An 18,335-nucleotide genomic window follows, 5' to 3' on the forward strand; every position below is an offset into this window, starting at 1 on the left:
GACACACACAAGTAAAATATGTGTATTCGTGGTTATATGCTGTATGTGTGTTCTGGAAATAAAATCTCTGTCCTCTGGAAGAGCAACCATGATGGAGCCATCCCTCCACCTCCCATCAAATACAACCCTAGAAATAAAAGATGTACATAACTCTTCTCCTTGTACATGTTTTACGGCCAAGGCCCGGAAGGTAAAACCAAGTCGACATTGATGGAAATTGAAGTTCTTGAGAATTCAGAGGTCTCTTAATGTGCTTGACCTCTTCAAAGAATAAACTTTGATCCTCATTGTACTGTAAGAAATTAGAAATACCATATTATTATTATTGAAAATTAATTCTGTTACTAAAATACATTTCCTATGCATCCAAACTTTACCTATCACATAATTTTCAGCATCCATTTGACTATTTACATTTCTTATTACTGTGACCAAATACTTGAAACAATTGAAGGGGAGACGAGTTATTGTTTTGCCCAACAATTCCTAAGGGTTACAGTCCATCATAAGAGAAAAATGGCAGAGTTCCTGGTGCTGGAAGCATGTTTCTAAGTCTCCTTCCTTAGACTATAGCAGGAAGCTGAGAAAACAGGGAAAGTCAATTATAATAACCAGTAGATCACCAGAGTGGCTTACATCGGCAAGCCAGTCCCCTATTCTGAAGATTTTACAGCTTTCAATATAATATTACATGCTGGGAAAGGAGGATTTAAACCTGACCTGGTGGGAAACACTTACAATTCAAACTATAACAGAATTCAAATACCAAATTATAGACTTCCCCTTTCACACACACAAAAAAAATACTCAGAAATGGTATGCCTTCAGGGTATACTTTAAGTAAAAGCATAAAATTACATTTCCTCCACATTAACAGTATTCACATTATTCTTAAACAACTTTGAATTCAAATACTTGGCCGATTTCTGCCTTTTTAGCATCTAAATATGTTCAATAAAGGCCGAGTTATAGATATGTAAAGAAATATATCATGCATGAGCTAGCTCAATTTGTGTGCACTCAAGCTCAGCACTTGCTACTATTCCATTTGTGCCTTCTGGCTTTTAAAAGTATTCTCTAGCATTGCATACATTCTAAGTTGAAAAGTATAAAGCATTTTAACTCTGAAAAAAATAATGGTAATAGTTTAATTTATTCAACAAAATTCACAATAATTTACCTTAAAATTATTTAATATAGGACTATACCAAAAAATATAGGACTGTAGGAAAAGATCATAATAAAATAATCACTCGAAAAGTTAAAAGATGAGTATATTCACCTTAAGTATTGATTGTTTAAGGACATAGATATTTTAACCCATTTTTCGATAACATACAATGTATTTATGTCTAAGGATATTATTAGAAATTACAGAAACTGTACAATTATAGTATCTTCATTTATATTGTATTATTATCTTTATTAATAAAGATCTTGTACAAACTGAATATATATTCCTAAATAAATTTATTTATATTACTTATTTTTCTGAATGCATAAATATAACATGCTTTGTCTGTGTAATGTAATTGCAAGAATACATTTTCAGATAATTTTTAGGAGTTTTAGTGAATTGGAAAATTTTTACTAGTTCTCAAGGAAGCTTCTTTGCACTCACCATTTTTCACTTAGTATAATCATGTCTTTACGTATTGCAATGAATTCTTCCTTATTACTGTGATGTGATTTCTTGAATAGATGTAGTTCTATTTCATTACACATGTGACTGCTTAGAGGCTGTGTCCACTGCTACATAAATCCTACATCATTCATATACAAAGCTTTATGATAATGCATTCTTCCATTTAGCCTAAGCAGAAGCTTAGTAGAATAGGTAAGTGAGTGTTAGAAGAGGTGAAAGTGTGAAAACATTTCCCAAAGTAGTTATCTGCTGTTTCACACACTCAGGAGCAGCTTTGTTGTTGACCAGGTTTCATGTTCTTTCATTGTGTTCATTTCAGAAAACATTAATGATTGTCATCACTTTTCAGTCATATGCCTCTCCTGGAAAAAAAATGACAAAACCTTCTACTTAAAATATTTTTTGACTTTTTTTAAAGTTCTGGTTATTGGATTTTTAAGTTTCTAAGAGATGTTGGGCAATCATTTATCAGGTGTATGATTTGTAGGTACCTGTCTAGTTTAAGGTTCACCTCTTTATTCCTCAGATAGTTTTCTTGAAGTGAATTTCATGTAGTCCAAATTCTTCTGTTCTTATTGGATTACGTTTTGATATTTACCTAAAATATTTCATTGATTTAAGGTCACAAGGATTTTCTCGTGTTTTTATAGAAGATTTATAATCAGGGTTTATCTTTTATGCTTATAATCTTTCTTGAGTAAATTTTACATATTATTAGGTTTATACATTGCATTACATGGTTTGTTCATGGTTATTTGATTTATTCAGTGATTATCTTCTTTTCAGCTTACTTTACTTTTTTCTTTTCCATACATATATAAAGATTTTTCCTTATTTGCAGACCATTTTGTTCAGTTCCTTTAATGTGTCTGTGTTTATTAGGAGCAGTCTTATTCAGGTTTAATTTCCTTAGCATTTTACTAAATATAAGATTTTTTTTTAATGTTTTGGATTGCCTAGGTTTGCTGGATCTTCATAATAATAGTGGGTTCACTTTTTACATTTCCTTTACAATGTTTATGGAATGTTGATTATAATTAAAATGGATATTGATATAAATTTTGGATGAATGACCAACTCTTACAGTTAATAGTATAAGTGAAATTCCCAATGTTTATATCTGAATATAAAGGCTCATGAGATAACTCAGCAGACATTACTCATGGTTTCACCAATGCCCATAATTTATTATTACAAAAAGAATATAAAGCACTTGAAGGAAGAGACAAAAGTCCCATCAGATGAGTTCAGAGAAAATGAGGAACATTCTCCCTTAGGCCCTCATCTAGTGCAAGTCCATGGAACTAAGTATAGTCATTTGTGATGAAATGTGTAAACTCTTGTTAGGCAGGAAGGCTCATTACTGACTCAGAAACCAGAAGTTTATACCAGAGGCTGGTCGCCTAGGCAACCTCTAATGAGAATGAATGAGCATTCTAGACACTCAGACGGAAATGGTTATTCAGACTAAGTGTGAAAAGTTCAGCAGTTCCTATGAGTGAATGGCAAGAATCCTCCTGAGTCAAGTTCTGAGAACACAGCCAAGTATCCTGGAAAGTAGATCTTCCCACAAATAGCATGTCAGTTTGTGTGCAAATTCTACTGAGAGAATGTAAACCTGAAGATATTTATCTCTCTTTGTTTCATATCAGAGAATCTGAGTTATGCTATAAAAATATAACATCAACATTTATCTGGGTTTCACATCTTTGTTTAGAAAATGTTTCCACTCTCTTGATAACTTTATTTAAATATTTTAGAAAAGAATATATATATATATATAAAAGATAGTATTTTTATATATTAAAAAACTGTATATAACTAAAAAGTTTGACTTATACTCAATTGTAAGTAACTAATTATAGATTTAAATATGTCCATACTGTTTTCTCAAACTATTTTAAAGGATTTTTTCATAAATACAGGTATATAGTTTATGAATTTTCATATATGCATATCAAATACTTCATTTTTAATTTACTGCTTTTTAATAACATTTGTTAAGCTAGTTATTTCAGTTTGTACCCCACTTTCCAGGTTTTCATTTAAGACACAGGTCTGTCATGTGTTTTACGTTTTCCAGCTAGTTGGATTTACACATTACTTGTAACAGCTATGAGATCAGGCCATCAGTAGATAAAGGCCAGGCTAAAAGTTTTAGATTTTCCCTTCGGCTGATATTACAACAAGAACTTGAAATTCCTTCCATATATTAAATGAAATGTGGTCTTTCTTGCATAAAGTGAATAAAAATACCTCTTATAAATGTGAGTTGTGTATATACAACTGTACATACACAACTGACAGTAACTGTTGTCTTCATAAGAGCTACATGTTATCAGGACAGTTAAAAATTCCAACATGGTTGAGGGAAAGACACAGGTTAATTTCTACATTAGCCGTGTGAGAAATGCTAAAAACTGACTTTCATAGTTTGCTTTATTTGCACTTTAGGTTGCTTGGAATTGAAAGAAGATACAATTGAAAACCTTCTTTCAGCCGCGTGCCTTCTCCAGCTTCCTCAAGTAGTAGAAGTATGTTGTCACTTCCTCATGAAGCTTCTGCATCCATCAAACTGTTTAGGAATCCGAGCATTTGCAGATGCTCAAGGATGCATTGAATTAATGAAAGTAGCCCACAGCTACACCATGGTAAGGAGATTTAATGTTTTAATAGTGGAGTATTACACTATAATATCAAATGATAGAATTATGAAGCCTTTCAACAATTAATGATTAAGATATTTTATATGATTAGTGCATTTTCATTATTCGCTATCATGATATATGATATTTTATAATCTCAAGGTAAATAATAATATTGTCCTTATTTTAATTTTATGGCATTATTATACTTTATAGAAAATATTGAGATGAGTGTTGACTATCTGGGATTTTAAATAATTATCAACCAATTTAAAAAAATCCCGTCTTCTCACTCATTCTATAACTGCCACTTCTATCATTTTTTCTATATTTTTCTTTTAATAAGTCTGTCATACAATATTATATATATATATATATATATGACAGCTCTATCTGTATTATTTGCAGATAATCTCACAGATATAATGGACAGTGTATATTGTTTATTTGTGTCATGAATATTAATTCATTGATATTTTTTGTTTTAAGACAAATATTTACAAATAGACAATATTTAGTACTGCATATGTACAATATGTACTGCATAAAGTTAATTTTCTGAAATATTTAAAATTCAAAAGTTTAAGTGGAATGCAGAGCAATCAACAAATATTCTTGAAATAATTCAAGTAGATCCTTTAATCAGAGTTAAAGAGATTCTGAAAGTCCTTTTAATTGTGTTCTTTATTTTTAGTTAATTTTTAACTTTTAAATAATTATTAATTTTATGTATATGGCTGTTTGGCCTGCATGTGTTTATGTGCACCACTTGCTTGTTTAGTGTTGGCAGAGACCCAATGGCAATAGACAGCCTGGAATGGTAACTACAGATGGCTGTGAGCTTCTACAGGCTGGCTGGAAACTGCGCCTGGGTCGTCTTCAGGAATAGTAATTCTCCTAACCACTGAGCAACCTCTATAGCCATGACATGTATATTTAAATGTGATGCTTTTATATTGACAGATTTTTTCATATTACTTCCAATCCAGACTGTTTAAGTTCTTACAAAACTCAATACTTATTGTAGTTCATTTGCTAGATATAATTGTTATGTCATACATACCATGAACAGAAATCTCTATATCAATATTAGATAGTAATATATTTTATTTTAATAACTTTTAATGTATTGATACAAATAAATACAATGTTATAGAATACTTCCTTAGCAATTCAAGGGAAAATTATCTACAGTAAGGAAAATAAAATTAGTTGATACTTCTTTTTTCAAAATGAAACAGAAAAGTAAATAATTTTCAAGTCACTAATGAAAATCAACACACAAAAGAAGTATAGTTGTTAATCTTAGAATCTCAGTATTGCTTAACTGTTATAATTAAAATTTTAAGCTGAAAAGTCAGAGATAAAAGGAGAAGCCTGACATGCTATTCTGTTTTTTTTAATCCTTTGGAAATATTCCATGATAAGGCACTGAACAATATTTGAAATGATATGAACCATTCAAAATCAGTGTAAACAAGTACTTTATCAACCAGAATATTCAAGTCCAACTGCTGTTAATTGGGCACACTTCATTACAATTGAGAGCCCCAGGGTTAACTTTAGCCAAAGAACAATATGCTGCCATACGAAGAGGGATAATAGTCCCTTCTGGTCTGGTTGGAAGTTATTAATTCAGTAATAAAAGTTGTTTCCCTTGCAGCTGCCTGGGATGTCACTAGTTTATTTGATAAAGTAACAATATTTTCATAGTCTTTAAATGAATATTATTTAGGAAAGCATATGTAAAACTAAAGTTTCTAGACATACTGTATACTCCGATGCTTCTATGAAAGTTTATACTTCGGACTGTGAATAGATTGTGTTGTGTCACATCTACTGAAACTTAATTTGTTGAAAAAATAGAAATATGAAACTAAAGTATTCTCCAATTGCTCATAGTTAATATTTAAGACAAGAAAAGTTATTACACATCAGGCTTTATTATTCTCTTTATCTTTGGATCCAACACTTGAAAATTAGTCTGCATGTGATAGTATAATGTCACACGAATATACAACCTATCTAATCAGGAGTATATTCTTGTCCAAACTACAGAATCTATACTTTGAAAGAAAATCTATTTATTTTTCTACTCTTTTATAAACATATTTAGTAGCGCACACTGCCAGATTTCATACTATTATCTATAATGACATTAGTGTATGCTCTCTCGAATTATTTATTGAATTTGCTAACACCTATATGATCTAGTTTTTATTTATTTCATAAAATTATTTACAGGTAAACTTTGCAACCCAGACCTTAACATTTTCACTTCTATTTTTGCAAGCTATTAATCTTCCTCCTTTTCCTTAAAATTACCATTCATTTATTTTGAGACATTTATTGATCATGTGTAAATGATGTTAAACTTTTTACTATAGAAAGTGACCCAGCTTGGCAAGTGGCTCATGTGTAAAATAGAAAATTTTGACTGCAAGCCCAATATTAGACAGCAGTGTGAAATAGATTCTCCAATAGTAATTTAATCTTTGACTTATGAATGTAGAGACAGCAACAAAATCATTGAAGGAAAGTTTCACTGAATACTCTTAGGTCTCATTTTTAAACACTGGATAATTATGAATACCATATTTTAGATTTGGTAAAGTGAAACATGACAAAATCATTTGGCTCACGGGGACAGAAATATTTTCATGTGATCTGAATGTGCACTGAAACCCAAAATATAATATCCATAAACAACATTATTTCTCCTTGTTGAGTAAAAATAGGCCTTGAAAGTAGCTGTTTTTCTGTACTTGATGGAAAGGACTTGTATCAAAAGCAGTCAGATTTATGTTTCCCATTCTTCATTTTAATTTTAATAGCAAGGTAATCTTTCACATTAAATAGTATATGAAATACAAATTAGGTACTGCAGAGACAGCTCAGCAATTAACAGCACTTCCTGGTCTAGGTATATATCAGAATGTGGTAGGTGGATCCCACATATGATGGTTCACACCTGCTTACTACTTCAGGTGGAGAGGATTTTGTGCCTTCTCTGTCCTCTATGGACTCCTGTACACTATGCACATCCACATGGACATTCACACCTACAGATACAAAAGAGATCATAAAATATACACACATACATAAATTTGGAATTGAGCTTCAGAGGCTAAAGATGAATGGGATTTTCAAAATATAGTTGTTGTTTTGGTCTTTCACTGATGGAATGTCTCTCTAACATCATAACTCCTACTTGGCTTCAAGGTTAGTTCTGTCTTTTGAATGTCACAATGTAAGAATCCTTTCTCCAAATGGTGAACAGTTATCTTTTGCCAATAAAATCATATGTGAAAGAAAAGGGGAAGAAGAACCATTATGCCACACAGGTAGTTGCAAGTACGTATGTAGGAAAGTGGAAAGATAAAATATATTTTAACCTAGTCCTTAATGATATAGGCAATGGAAAGCATATTGTAGGAAAATAAAAATGTTAAATAACTTCCAATTGAGTGCTTAAAAGCTATGCCTCTCACTATTATAATGTTATAAGCAATCAATTGCAGCTATCAGGAGACTCTTACATAAGAAAGAGCCTGTTCATACGGTTTCTGAGAATGACTTAAATTTCACTGAAGTGTAGCTAGAGTTTTCCTGCCTGGCCCACTTCAGGACAAATCTCTCTCGCCTGCCAGACCCACAGCCGCTCAGACCTGACCAAGTAAACACAGAGACTTATATTGGTTACAAACTGTATGGCCGTGGCAGGCTTCTTGCTAACTGTTCTTACAGCTTAAATTAATTCATTTCTATTAATCTATACCTTGCCACGTGGCTTGTGGCTTACCGGTACTTTACATCTTCCTTGTCCTGACGGCGGCTGGCAGTGTCTCTCTCACCCAGCTTCCTGTTCTCTCCATTCTCCTCTCTGTTAGTCCCACCTATACTTCCTACCTGGCCACTGGCCAATCAGTGATTTATTTATTGACCAATCAGCAACACATTTTACATACAGACCATCCCACAGCACTGAAGTTTGAAATCATTAGTAGAAATTTCCCTGAGTTTTTGTAGACTAATCTCTCACCCCAATATCTGGCTCCGGGTTTTTTTATTAAGAACATTTAGCAATTCATTTTACAAGATGCTTATTCTAAATTGTGTAGGATTATTGAGGAAAATAGATTTGTCAATTATCTGAGGTTGTTATAGCTTTTCTGTATAAGCGTCTTCAAATGTGTTTGGGTTGTAGGGTGAAGGAGAAGAAACATGATTTATAAAAGAGTGGGCTTAGACAAGCCCCCCCATCTACAGAATTATGGAAGTTTTTGTTAGAGATCTGAACTGTTATGTTGAGTAAAATGTCAAGCCCTTGAAAGTTTTTGAATAATAAACTTTAATTCCAAGAAGAGTGGTATCAGATGGGATTAATGATAAAGTAAATATCTGACTTTTATAAGGAACAACATTTTTAGAAAAGAAGTAAGGATTTTCCACACATATCTTGTAATAATGGGAATAAACAAAGAAAATGGGTAACATCTGCCTCTATACTGGACACATGAGTATTGGTTGTGTTAGCAGTATTCAGCATATTGTTGTCTATTTAACACAAGCATGTGTTAGGTATTGATATGTTTTCAGTGGTGGAGATTAAAACCAAGGTCTTGTACCAGCTAGATACACTTAGTACCATACCCCAGTCCCACCAAGAATTATTTTTAATAATCACTTTATTTCCTACCTTAATATTCATGTAAGACATGTGTCATGATTCTTCTGTAAATGATAAATGATGACTTGGGGTCTTAAATAATTTACTCAAATACTTAAGTTTTAATAGAATTGAGTACTATTTTATACATTAATATATATACAATTGTACATATATAACTTTTATATATATATAATGTATAATGTTTTATACAAATTTTCTATTTTACCCAATATGTTGATTCATATCTGGTGGTTGTCAGATTAGATTTCCAATTGTCAAGAAGCAAAACATGAATTGCTTCAGACAAATCAGTATTAAAATCTTCAACACAGATGCAACTGAATCACAGAAGGAAGATTTGTTCCTCAGTTAAGTTTGCTTTGTTTTCTTCTAAAGTGCTAGTTATCTTCTTCCTGTGTATTCCATGCTCACTTTCCACTCAATGTGCCTCGTCTGACCTTCACAACTTCACTAGGTTTGTGTTGGAAGCAGAAACAGCAGAAATGTGCCTAATCAGGGCCTACTTTCTTCATCAGTGGCTTTAAGAGGCAGAAGGGTAATAACTGGAGCATGAAGCCATCTGAATCAGTGTAACAGTCTCCGCTCTTCAGTCTTGTAGCATTAAGGACACTTCTTATTGCTCACTAGCCCCTAACAGCCATTAGAGGAATTCCTGGGCAAAGGACCAACTTTATTAATATGGTTTCTGCTCATGGTATCCAAATACCTGACACTTCACAAAGTTTACTGTCTTAAAAGCACACTTTTTACCTTTACCCATAACTCTAATAATATATCAAAAATAAGACTTTACTTTGGAGGAATAAATGGAGTTTAGATTTGAATTCATACCTCTTCCAGTTTACCAAAGTTAAATTCACTTTACTCATGTTTTTCATAGGACTATATACAGTGTACAAAGTTACTATCAAATTATTTAAATTTCTCCCTATTATTCATTATCCACTGTTATTAAATTTTACAATTTCATGTGCATATATTTAAGTAAGAATTTACAATAAAAAACCAAAAAGAGTACTGTTTTTTATTTGTATGTTAATCAGCAACTCAACATATCAAGATCAGTGTAGTGTACAATTTCGAGGATCCCTGCTACTGTCATCTTCTAATAATGACAAACACTACGAGGCATGGGCAGCCTGAGCAGAAAGGACCTTCCTTTCTATCCTATGGTTTTCCTTTGTGATACTCATAGATTGTTTTGTCCTTAAATCAGAATGGCAAACTTAAAAAAATTAGCATTGCCAGAATTAAATTAATGATTCACCCATTAACAATCATGGCATTCATTAGATCTGCAGAGCCTGCTGGATCCTTTTGACCAGAAGTATATTAGTTGCTTTTGTATTGCTGAGAGAATGTTTGTTGTAGCTCATGGCTTCAAATGGTGTTAGCCTGACATGATGAAGATAAGGAAGAGTGGGAGCTTTTGGTGTATGTGGTGGTATTGTGTTCCTCAAAATATTGTGCACCCTAATAAACTTATCTGGGGTCAGAGACAGAACAGCCACTAGATACAAAGCCTAGAAAATGCTGGCACTCACACCTTTAATCCTAGCATTCCAGAGGCAGAAATCCATCCGTTCAAGGTTACAGCCAAGCATGGTGACTCACGCCTTTAATCCCAGGGAGTGATGGCAGAAAGCAGAAAGATATATAAGGTGTGAGGACCAGAAACTAGAAGCATTTGGCTGGTTAAGCATTCAGGTTTTCGAGCAGCAGTTCAGTTGAGAGCCATTGGGATGAGGACACAGAAGCTTCCAGTCTGAGGAAACAGGATCAGCTGAGGAACTGGCCAGGTGAGGTTAGCTGTGGCTTGTTCTGTCTCTCTGATCTTCCAGCGTTCACCCCAATAACTGGCTCAGGTTTGATTTTATTAATAAGATTCTTTAAGATTCCTGCAACAGGTGTAGGCTTCTCACTTTTTTATAATCCGAAAAACAGAGGGTGTAAGACCAGCACCTAGGGCAAAACTAGGTATGACTATCAAAGGTCCATTCCCAGTGACCCATTTCTGAAAACCAAGGTCCATTTCCTGAAGGAAGGACTTAGTTCAGGAGACAGATATTCAAAATAAGATCCCATAGGGTATCTTTTAAATTCAAGTCACAATCCTCAATTTATTTATTAAAGGTAGAATTATATTTTATTTTCAAATATCTTTTATTGTTTTATGTGATGTATGTCAGATAATATTACAAATAAATAATTATTCATTAACATAATTATAAATAGATCGATCTTTTCACTGAAATTGTTAGAATTCTATAAAACAGCTTTAGCTAATATGCAGTTTTAGCTAAAAGATTCAAATAATCAATTACTCCCGAAGTTTCTAAAGGCATTGTCCAAACCTTTTATGCAGGTATTCTTTAAATATGACTCATGCACCAACCAGTTCCCAAACAGTTCCCAACCAGTTCCCAGATCATGGCACAGACACTTATTATTAGTTTTGAATCCTTGGCCTAGCTTAAGTACATTTCTGGCTATCACTTTAACTTAAATTACCTGTTTCTCTTTGTCTATCTTTTTTGCCTCAGTCTTATTATCTTTCTTACTTCCGTATTTCTTACTTTTGCTGAGTCTCTATGTCTGACTAGCTGATATCTGCCTGGCTTCTAGGCCCGGGTGTGTCCATCATTCTCTTCCTCTCTCATTCTTCTTTCTTCTCAAGTCTAGATTTCTCCTTCTCTTTAGTCTCTCTGCCTGGCAGCCCCACCTATTCTTTCTCCTGCTTAGCTATTGGACATTCAACTTTTTATGAGACCAGTTAGGTGCCTTAGGCAGAAGATGAAACAGATACAACACATCTTTACATAATTAAACATACATCCTCATATTGCCAAACAAATGCAGCATAAACAAAAGTAACATACCTTTACACAGTTAAAGTAATATTCTGCACTATAAACACATGTAATGCATCTTTGCCTAGTTAAAATAATATTCCATAACAGCTTCATTATCTTGATTAACTTTTAACACAGTGAAGAACACTCCATTAAAAGTTTTTCTCTGCCTATTATTTCTTTCAAGTCTACAATCCCAACATTAAGGAGGGTGAGGTAGGTGGATTATGAGTGTAATCTCTGGGCAAGCTATACTGTGAGTTCAGCCCAATCTTTAGAAACGTGGAAAAAGAGCAGAGCTGAAAAAACAGGCCTGGAGATACAGCTCAGAGATAAAGTGTTAGTTCAGTACAAGGTCCTGGAGGTGATCAGCATAAGAATAATGATTAAAAAATAACGCAAGCAATATTAGGTCCAGCCTATATTGCTTGCTCCCAGGGTCCGCGGAAGAGTCTACCAACCAGCTGAGGATTCTAATCTGAGGGATATTTAATAAATCTAAGCACACTGAGTTCTTTAGTCCATTCACTTTATTCTTTTATGGCGATTCTATCCGCACAGTTTCTTTTCTGCTCTCTTACTTAGCTCCTCTGGGTCCCTCCTGCTCTCAGTCCCTTTTGCTCTCAGTCCCTTCTGCTGTTCTCTCACCATTCTACCTAGTTCTTTCCATCTCCGTCCTCACCTTTGTTCTTTTCCATCAGTCCTCTCCTAGTGCTTTCAGAGAACCAGTATATATACCCACACAGTAATTCTTTGGTAAAGCAATGTGAGGCTTGAAGTTTACAGGGTCTCAGAGAGAGGCGATAAGGACCCATAAAGCAATTAATTGTCAGCTTCCAATTACAACCCAAAAGGGGAGTGACTAAAGGGGAGTTCTCTGGTAGGGTCAACTAAAGGCTAAGACCAATGAGGTAATTTATGTGCTCAAACTATAATCTAGAAATGGCTAGGTAAAATGTTAGGTGTCAGTAAGTCACAAGAAAGTCAACTGTCTTTGGCGCCATTTTTCACATTCATCCCGGCTGCAGCTGCTTTCTGATAGGGAGGGGGACATATGTTAGGTGGCTGAGCAACCTCTGTCAGAGCATGTAGTATTCGGTTAGTGAAAGCACTTTCACTCAGTAATTGCTGAGGAGAAAATCTAGGAATAACACCTGGCTGAGGAGGAATAAAAACTTAATTTGCACAAGAAAGAAGCTTGGTACCTATTACCTGCCTGGCCTTGTAGGCAATCTCCTTGGGTCAGTGGGAAGTAACTGCCTTAACTCAGTATCTAGCAAATGGCTAAAACTTCATCCCATGAATGTGAGCAGTAAATCTCTTAAATTAGGGTCTTGTGTAAATAACCTGGGGTGAAGGTAAGGGGTTGAGGATTTAATTGTTAGTGGTTCTTTTCTCTATCTGTGAGTGAGATGAGCTAATGTTTATCTATGGGCAATTTTGTCCTTGGAAAAATGTATCTTTGCTGAAATACTTTTGTCCGGAGAATGGCTCTGGCCAGATATATGTTAATGAAAGATAAACATAGCTAGGGCAGTTGTCCAATTACCCCAAATGTATAGGGAAAGTTGTGTCCAAGACTGAGATGCAGTCGTGAGATTACATGTACACACAACATGGAAATGCACGGTAAATGGGGAGAGTCATAGTTGTTATTGCACAAGAAGTTTACAACAAGAGACAGCCAGTTCATTCAAAAGGCAGTAATCCCATAACACCTTGTGTGACGGTTTCCTCTAACAGAACCCTTAGTTCTGATAGGTTGACCTTCTGAACTCTAGTTGTCACTGCTGTATACTCTCATGGACTTTTACTACCAGAGGCTCTCAATAAAAATCACCCCTGGATTTTTTAGTAGCTGATCATAATTATAAAACTAATTTCATTAATTTTTATTTAAATCTATTAACATTTTCCATTCACATTTTAAAGTTTAGTTCCTTTTAGTTAGCTGTTTTAATTTTAAATTTTATTCATTTTGAAAATATCATACATTTACACTATTGTTTTACATTTTATTTGAGAATTTTATACATGAATACTACATGCACACAATTTCCTATTGCAGAATTTGTTTAAGGTGTGCCACAATCATTTATGTTGTGGAACATTTATTTAATGATGCAAAAATGTGTTTCATTGTTTTATGTTGCATGTGTTTGAATCTGCAAAGCTGTGTTACTTTGCCTGCTTAAAACACCTGATTGGTCTAATGAAGAATCCATGGCAATAGCTAGGCAGGAGAAAGGATAGGTGTGGCTGGCTTGCAGAAAGAATAAATAGGAGGCTAGGTGGTGGTGGCACACGCCTTTAATCCCAGCACTCGGAAGGCAGAGCCAGGCGATGCTCTTGAGGCCAGCCTGGTCTACAGAGAGAGATCCAGGACAGGCATCAAAATATCACAGAGAAACCCTATCTCGAAAAGCAAAACAAAAAAGAGAGAAAGAAAGAAAGAAAAGAAAGAAAGAAAGAAAGAAAGAAAGAAAGAAAGAAAGAAAGAAAGAAAGAAAGAAAGAAGTGGAATAGGGGTAGTAATCTAGGGAAGGAGGGAGGAGTAAGAAAAGGAGGAGAGGAGGATGCAAGAGGCCAGCTACACAGCCACGCAGCTACACAGCCACACAGCCACACCACAGCCACACAGCCACACAGCCACACAGCCACACAGCCACACAGCCACACAGCCACACCACAGCCACACAGCCACACAGCCACACCACAGCCACACCACAGCCACACAGCCACACCACAGCCACACAGCCACACAGCCACACAGCCACACCACAGCCACGCAGCCACGCAGCCACACAGCCACACAGCCACACAGCCACACAGCCACACAGCCACCCAGCCAGTCACAGAATAAAAAGGAAAGAAAGCTATATAGAAAAAAGAATGGTAAAAAGCCCAGAAGCAAACTTAGTTAAAGATAAATGGGTGATTTTAGATAGAAAAGCTGGCTAGAAACAAGTCAAGCTAAAACTGGGCATTCATAAGTAAGAATATGTCTTCATGTATTTATTTGCTGTCAAAAAAAAAAATAACTGCATTTTGGCATACCAACATGGAGCCCAAATTTCCACAGAGTGCATGAGAAAGCTGAAGAAAAAAAGAGAAAAACATCATAAAAAGATACTGCAGTTTTAAGAAATTTTGCCATACTGCACAGCACTTGAACAAAATTTTCGGCAAAAAAAAAAAAAAAAAAAAAAAAGCCTTCCACAGTGCAGGGCACAGGCATTCCAGAGCATCCCAGTGCTGGAAGGTTGAATGCATTTCCTGGTCACATAGCTCCAGACTGGGCAGTACACTCTTAAGTCTGGGTTCTCAAGGATGCTAGGAGTGGGGTAGAGCCAATCCATGCCACAGAGGAGGAACCAGCTTAACAGTTTGAAGTTTTCTCAGGTGGTTAAAAAAGGCTAAAGTATACACAGTAAAAGAGCTCTACATGGGGGAAAAAATCTAAACAGATTACAGTGTGCTTAGCAATGTCTCTAGATTTAAGAAAGAAAATAAAATGGGTATAGACAATGATAGAAAGAAATAATTTAAACATAATAAAGTAAATTCTTTAAAGAGAGAGGGAAAGTGAAATAAAAGAAAAAATGTAAAAATCAAAAATACATAAGGACTCTGGATCCTATGTGGTATTGTGCTGATTTTGAAATTTTTGAATGCTGATAAATAAAAAAAAAAAAAACCACCAGCTTACAAACATGGAATTGTGAACAGGCCTGCGAAATTGAGTCAACCAAGATACTTTAGGGCTATCTAACTTTATGAAAGAAGTCAAAAATATGTTACATTGGGGAAGAGGTTTTGCTTTTGTTTCACAGAAAAGAAGAGGTTGTGAATTCCTTTAGGGTTAATGTGGATTAGGTTTTATCAGGGAGACCTCCTGAATTATGACAGGTGATATATATCAACAAAGGTTACAGCTGGTCTTCCCAGAATTTGGTCATTATCTCAATTTTCTCAGGGACCCCTTAAGGTGCCTTCATCCACAGATAGTAGGAAGCAGTCTAGAGAACACAATGCCCACATTCCCAAAAGGCGGGAATTATTTTTAGTTATTTGGTGGGATATGGATGTTTGTTATCATTTAGGGGAATATAGGAATATAGGATAAAGAGACAACTATTAATATCAGATATTTTGTATTGGTGTGGATTTTTCTATATTGATACAAATTTAAAGTTTTTTTATACTGTATATATGTTTTTAATATTGTTTGTAATATTTGTGCTTGTGAAACTCATTTAAAAGGTAGTGTATAATTGAGACATGCAGGTCATTAGTTAATCTATAATAATGAAACTTGTAGTCACATTAGGTATGTTTTTGTAGTCGAAAGGTTTCTCCAATCCTGCCAGGCCCTGTGATTGAGATGAATCCCTCCCACCTGAGTCCCACAGCTGATTGGCCCCAAGTAAACATACAGAGGCTCATATTATTTACATATTACAAACTGTATGGTCTATGGCAGGCCTCTTGCTATCTAGCTCTTATATCTTAAATTAACCCATTTCTGTTAATCTATGTTTTGCCACATGTTCTGTGGCTTTACCGGTCTGCTGGCATCTTGCTACTCCTTCCTCATGGCTGGCATCTCTTCAGAATCTGCCTTTCTCTTTCCTATCTCTCTCCTTGGATTTATCACCTGCCTCTAAGCTACTTTGCCATAGGCCAAAACATCTTATTTATTAACCAATGGGAACAACATATATTCACAGCATACAGAAAGACATTATCCAACATGTTTTCAATGTTAAAGTGGTATAATTCAGATAGATATATGATTTTTCAAACTCTTCAAAGACCTACAGAATGTAGCACTTAATATGTTAATAGCCTAAGGTTTTTCATGACAATGAGAGACATCTGCTCCTGGCAGCACCAATTTACCTTAAATAATGATGGTGGGCATTGAAGAAACTCCATGGGGACTTTGCTTTCAATGTGGCAAAACTTGATATTTTGGAAAGGACCTGCTCTTGCCTTCACTGCTGACAGTATGCTGTACGGACTGAACAAGTAGGACATAGGAAAAAGCCTGCTGAACCTTGCCAAGACAAGGTAGGACAGTCCTTTGAGATTCCACTTCACAGAAGAGCCTGCCAGATTTTCTGAAGGGCACAGAGGAAAGGGACTGCTGAATTTTACCAATATAAGGTGGAACAGTCCATCAAATTTCGTGCCTCACTCAAAAGTCAGCCAAATATTTTAGACCTGTAGGCTAAGCACATTAATGTTGCAAAGGACATTTGGGTGACTGACCAGTCAGCCAGAAGTCTCTGTTTTTAGGTAATGTTAGATCCTTCTGAAGTCTTTGATAGAGTTAAAGACTAAATAGTTACAGTTATAGTTTTACTTACTTATGATGGAAAGTAAATTAGGTATAAAACCTTGAAATCACTAAGATAAGATATATAATGGAATATTTACTCTAGATTGTCTAAATACAAGTAGACTGAATATTATAAATGTAATTCTCACTTGATAAATGCTGTTGTATATAGTTTTACGATGTTTAATGATGCAAAGATGTGTTGCATTCCTCTATGTTTCATTTCTTTAACTCTGTGTAATGCTCTGTGTTGCATTGCCTGTCTATAACACCTGATTGGTCTAATAACCAGCTGAATTGCCAATAGCTAGGCAGGAGAAAGTGTAGGAGAGGCTGACAGACAGAAAGAATAAATAGGCAGAGAAATCTAGGAAAGGAGCATGGAACAGGAAAAAGAGGAGAGGAGGAAGGGTGTGGCCACCCAGACCCACAGCCAGCCATGAAATAAGAAGGACAGAAAGATATAGAGAATAAAGAAATGTAAAAAGCCCAGAGGCAAAACTGAGTTTAAGAGAAATGGGATAATTTAAGTCAGAAAGGCTGGCTAGAAACAAGCCAAGCTAAGGCTAGGCATTCATAAGTAAGAATTAATCCTCATGTGTATTTATTTGGGAGCTTGATGATGAGCCCCCAAAGAGTGAAAAAAAAAAACCTATAATTTTCAGCCTAAGCTTTCACTCCCTCGAATTGACCTCACATACCCCATTTCCTCTCAAATTCATAATCTCTTTTCTTCTATTATTACTGTTACACACACACACACACACACACACACATATGTATACATGAATACAGTCTGCTGAGAACATTTTGTGTTGTTTTTATGTTTATATGTGATGTGTAGTGACAATCACTCATGTTTGAATATCTCTTGAGGGGACTCATCCCTAAAGAACACATATTGTTATTGTCTTTTTTCTTTTTTTTTTTTGGTTGCTGAAATCTCATTTTGTACCATTTTATTTTTTTAAATATTTTTATTTTATAATTAATTAAATTTTACATATCAGCCAAGGATTCACCTGTCCTCCCTCCTCCCACTCCCCAAATCTCCCCCCCCAAATCCTCCGCATTTTCACCTCCTCCAAGGCAAAGTCTCCCCCTGGGGAGTCAGCCCAGCCTGGTAGATTCAGTTGAGGCAGGTCCAGTCCCCTCC

At 35.0% G+C, this 18,335-nt stretch overlaps 1 protein-coding gene across 2 annotated transcripts in view; it reads left to right on the plus strand.

Annotated features, from left to right (window-relative positions):
- Klhl1 (kelch like family member 1) overlaps window positions 1-18,335 on the plus strand; it is a 339,100-nt gene that overhangs the window by 135,360 nt on the left and 185,405 nt on the right. For both annotated transcript variants that reach the window (XM_059274318.1, XM_059274319.1), the window contains one exon: window positions 4,100-4,296. In XM_059274318.1, the coding sequence (XP_059130301.1) occupies window positions 4,100-4,296 (197 nt within the window). The remainder of the gene's footprint in view (window positions 1-4,099; window positions 4,297-18,335) is intronic.

The sequence above is a fragment of the Peromyscus eremicus genome, chromosome 9 (genome assembly GCF_949786415.1).
Source record: "Peromyscus eremicus chromosome 9, PerEre_H2_v1, whole genome shotgun sequence".
In the NCBI taxonomy this organism is placed as follows: domain Eukaryota; kingdom Metazoa; phylum Chordata; class Mammalia; order Rodentia; family Cricetidae; genus Peromyscus; species Peromyscus eremicus.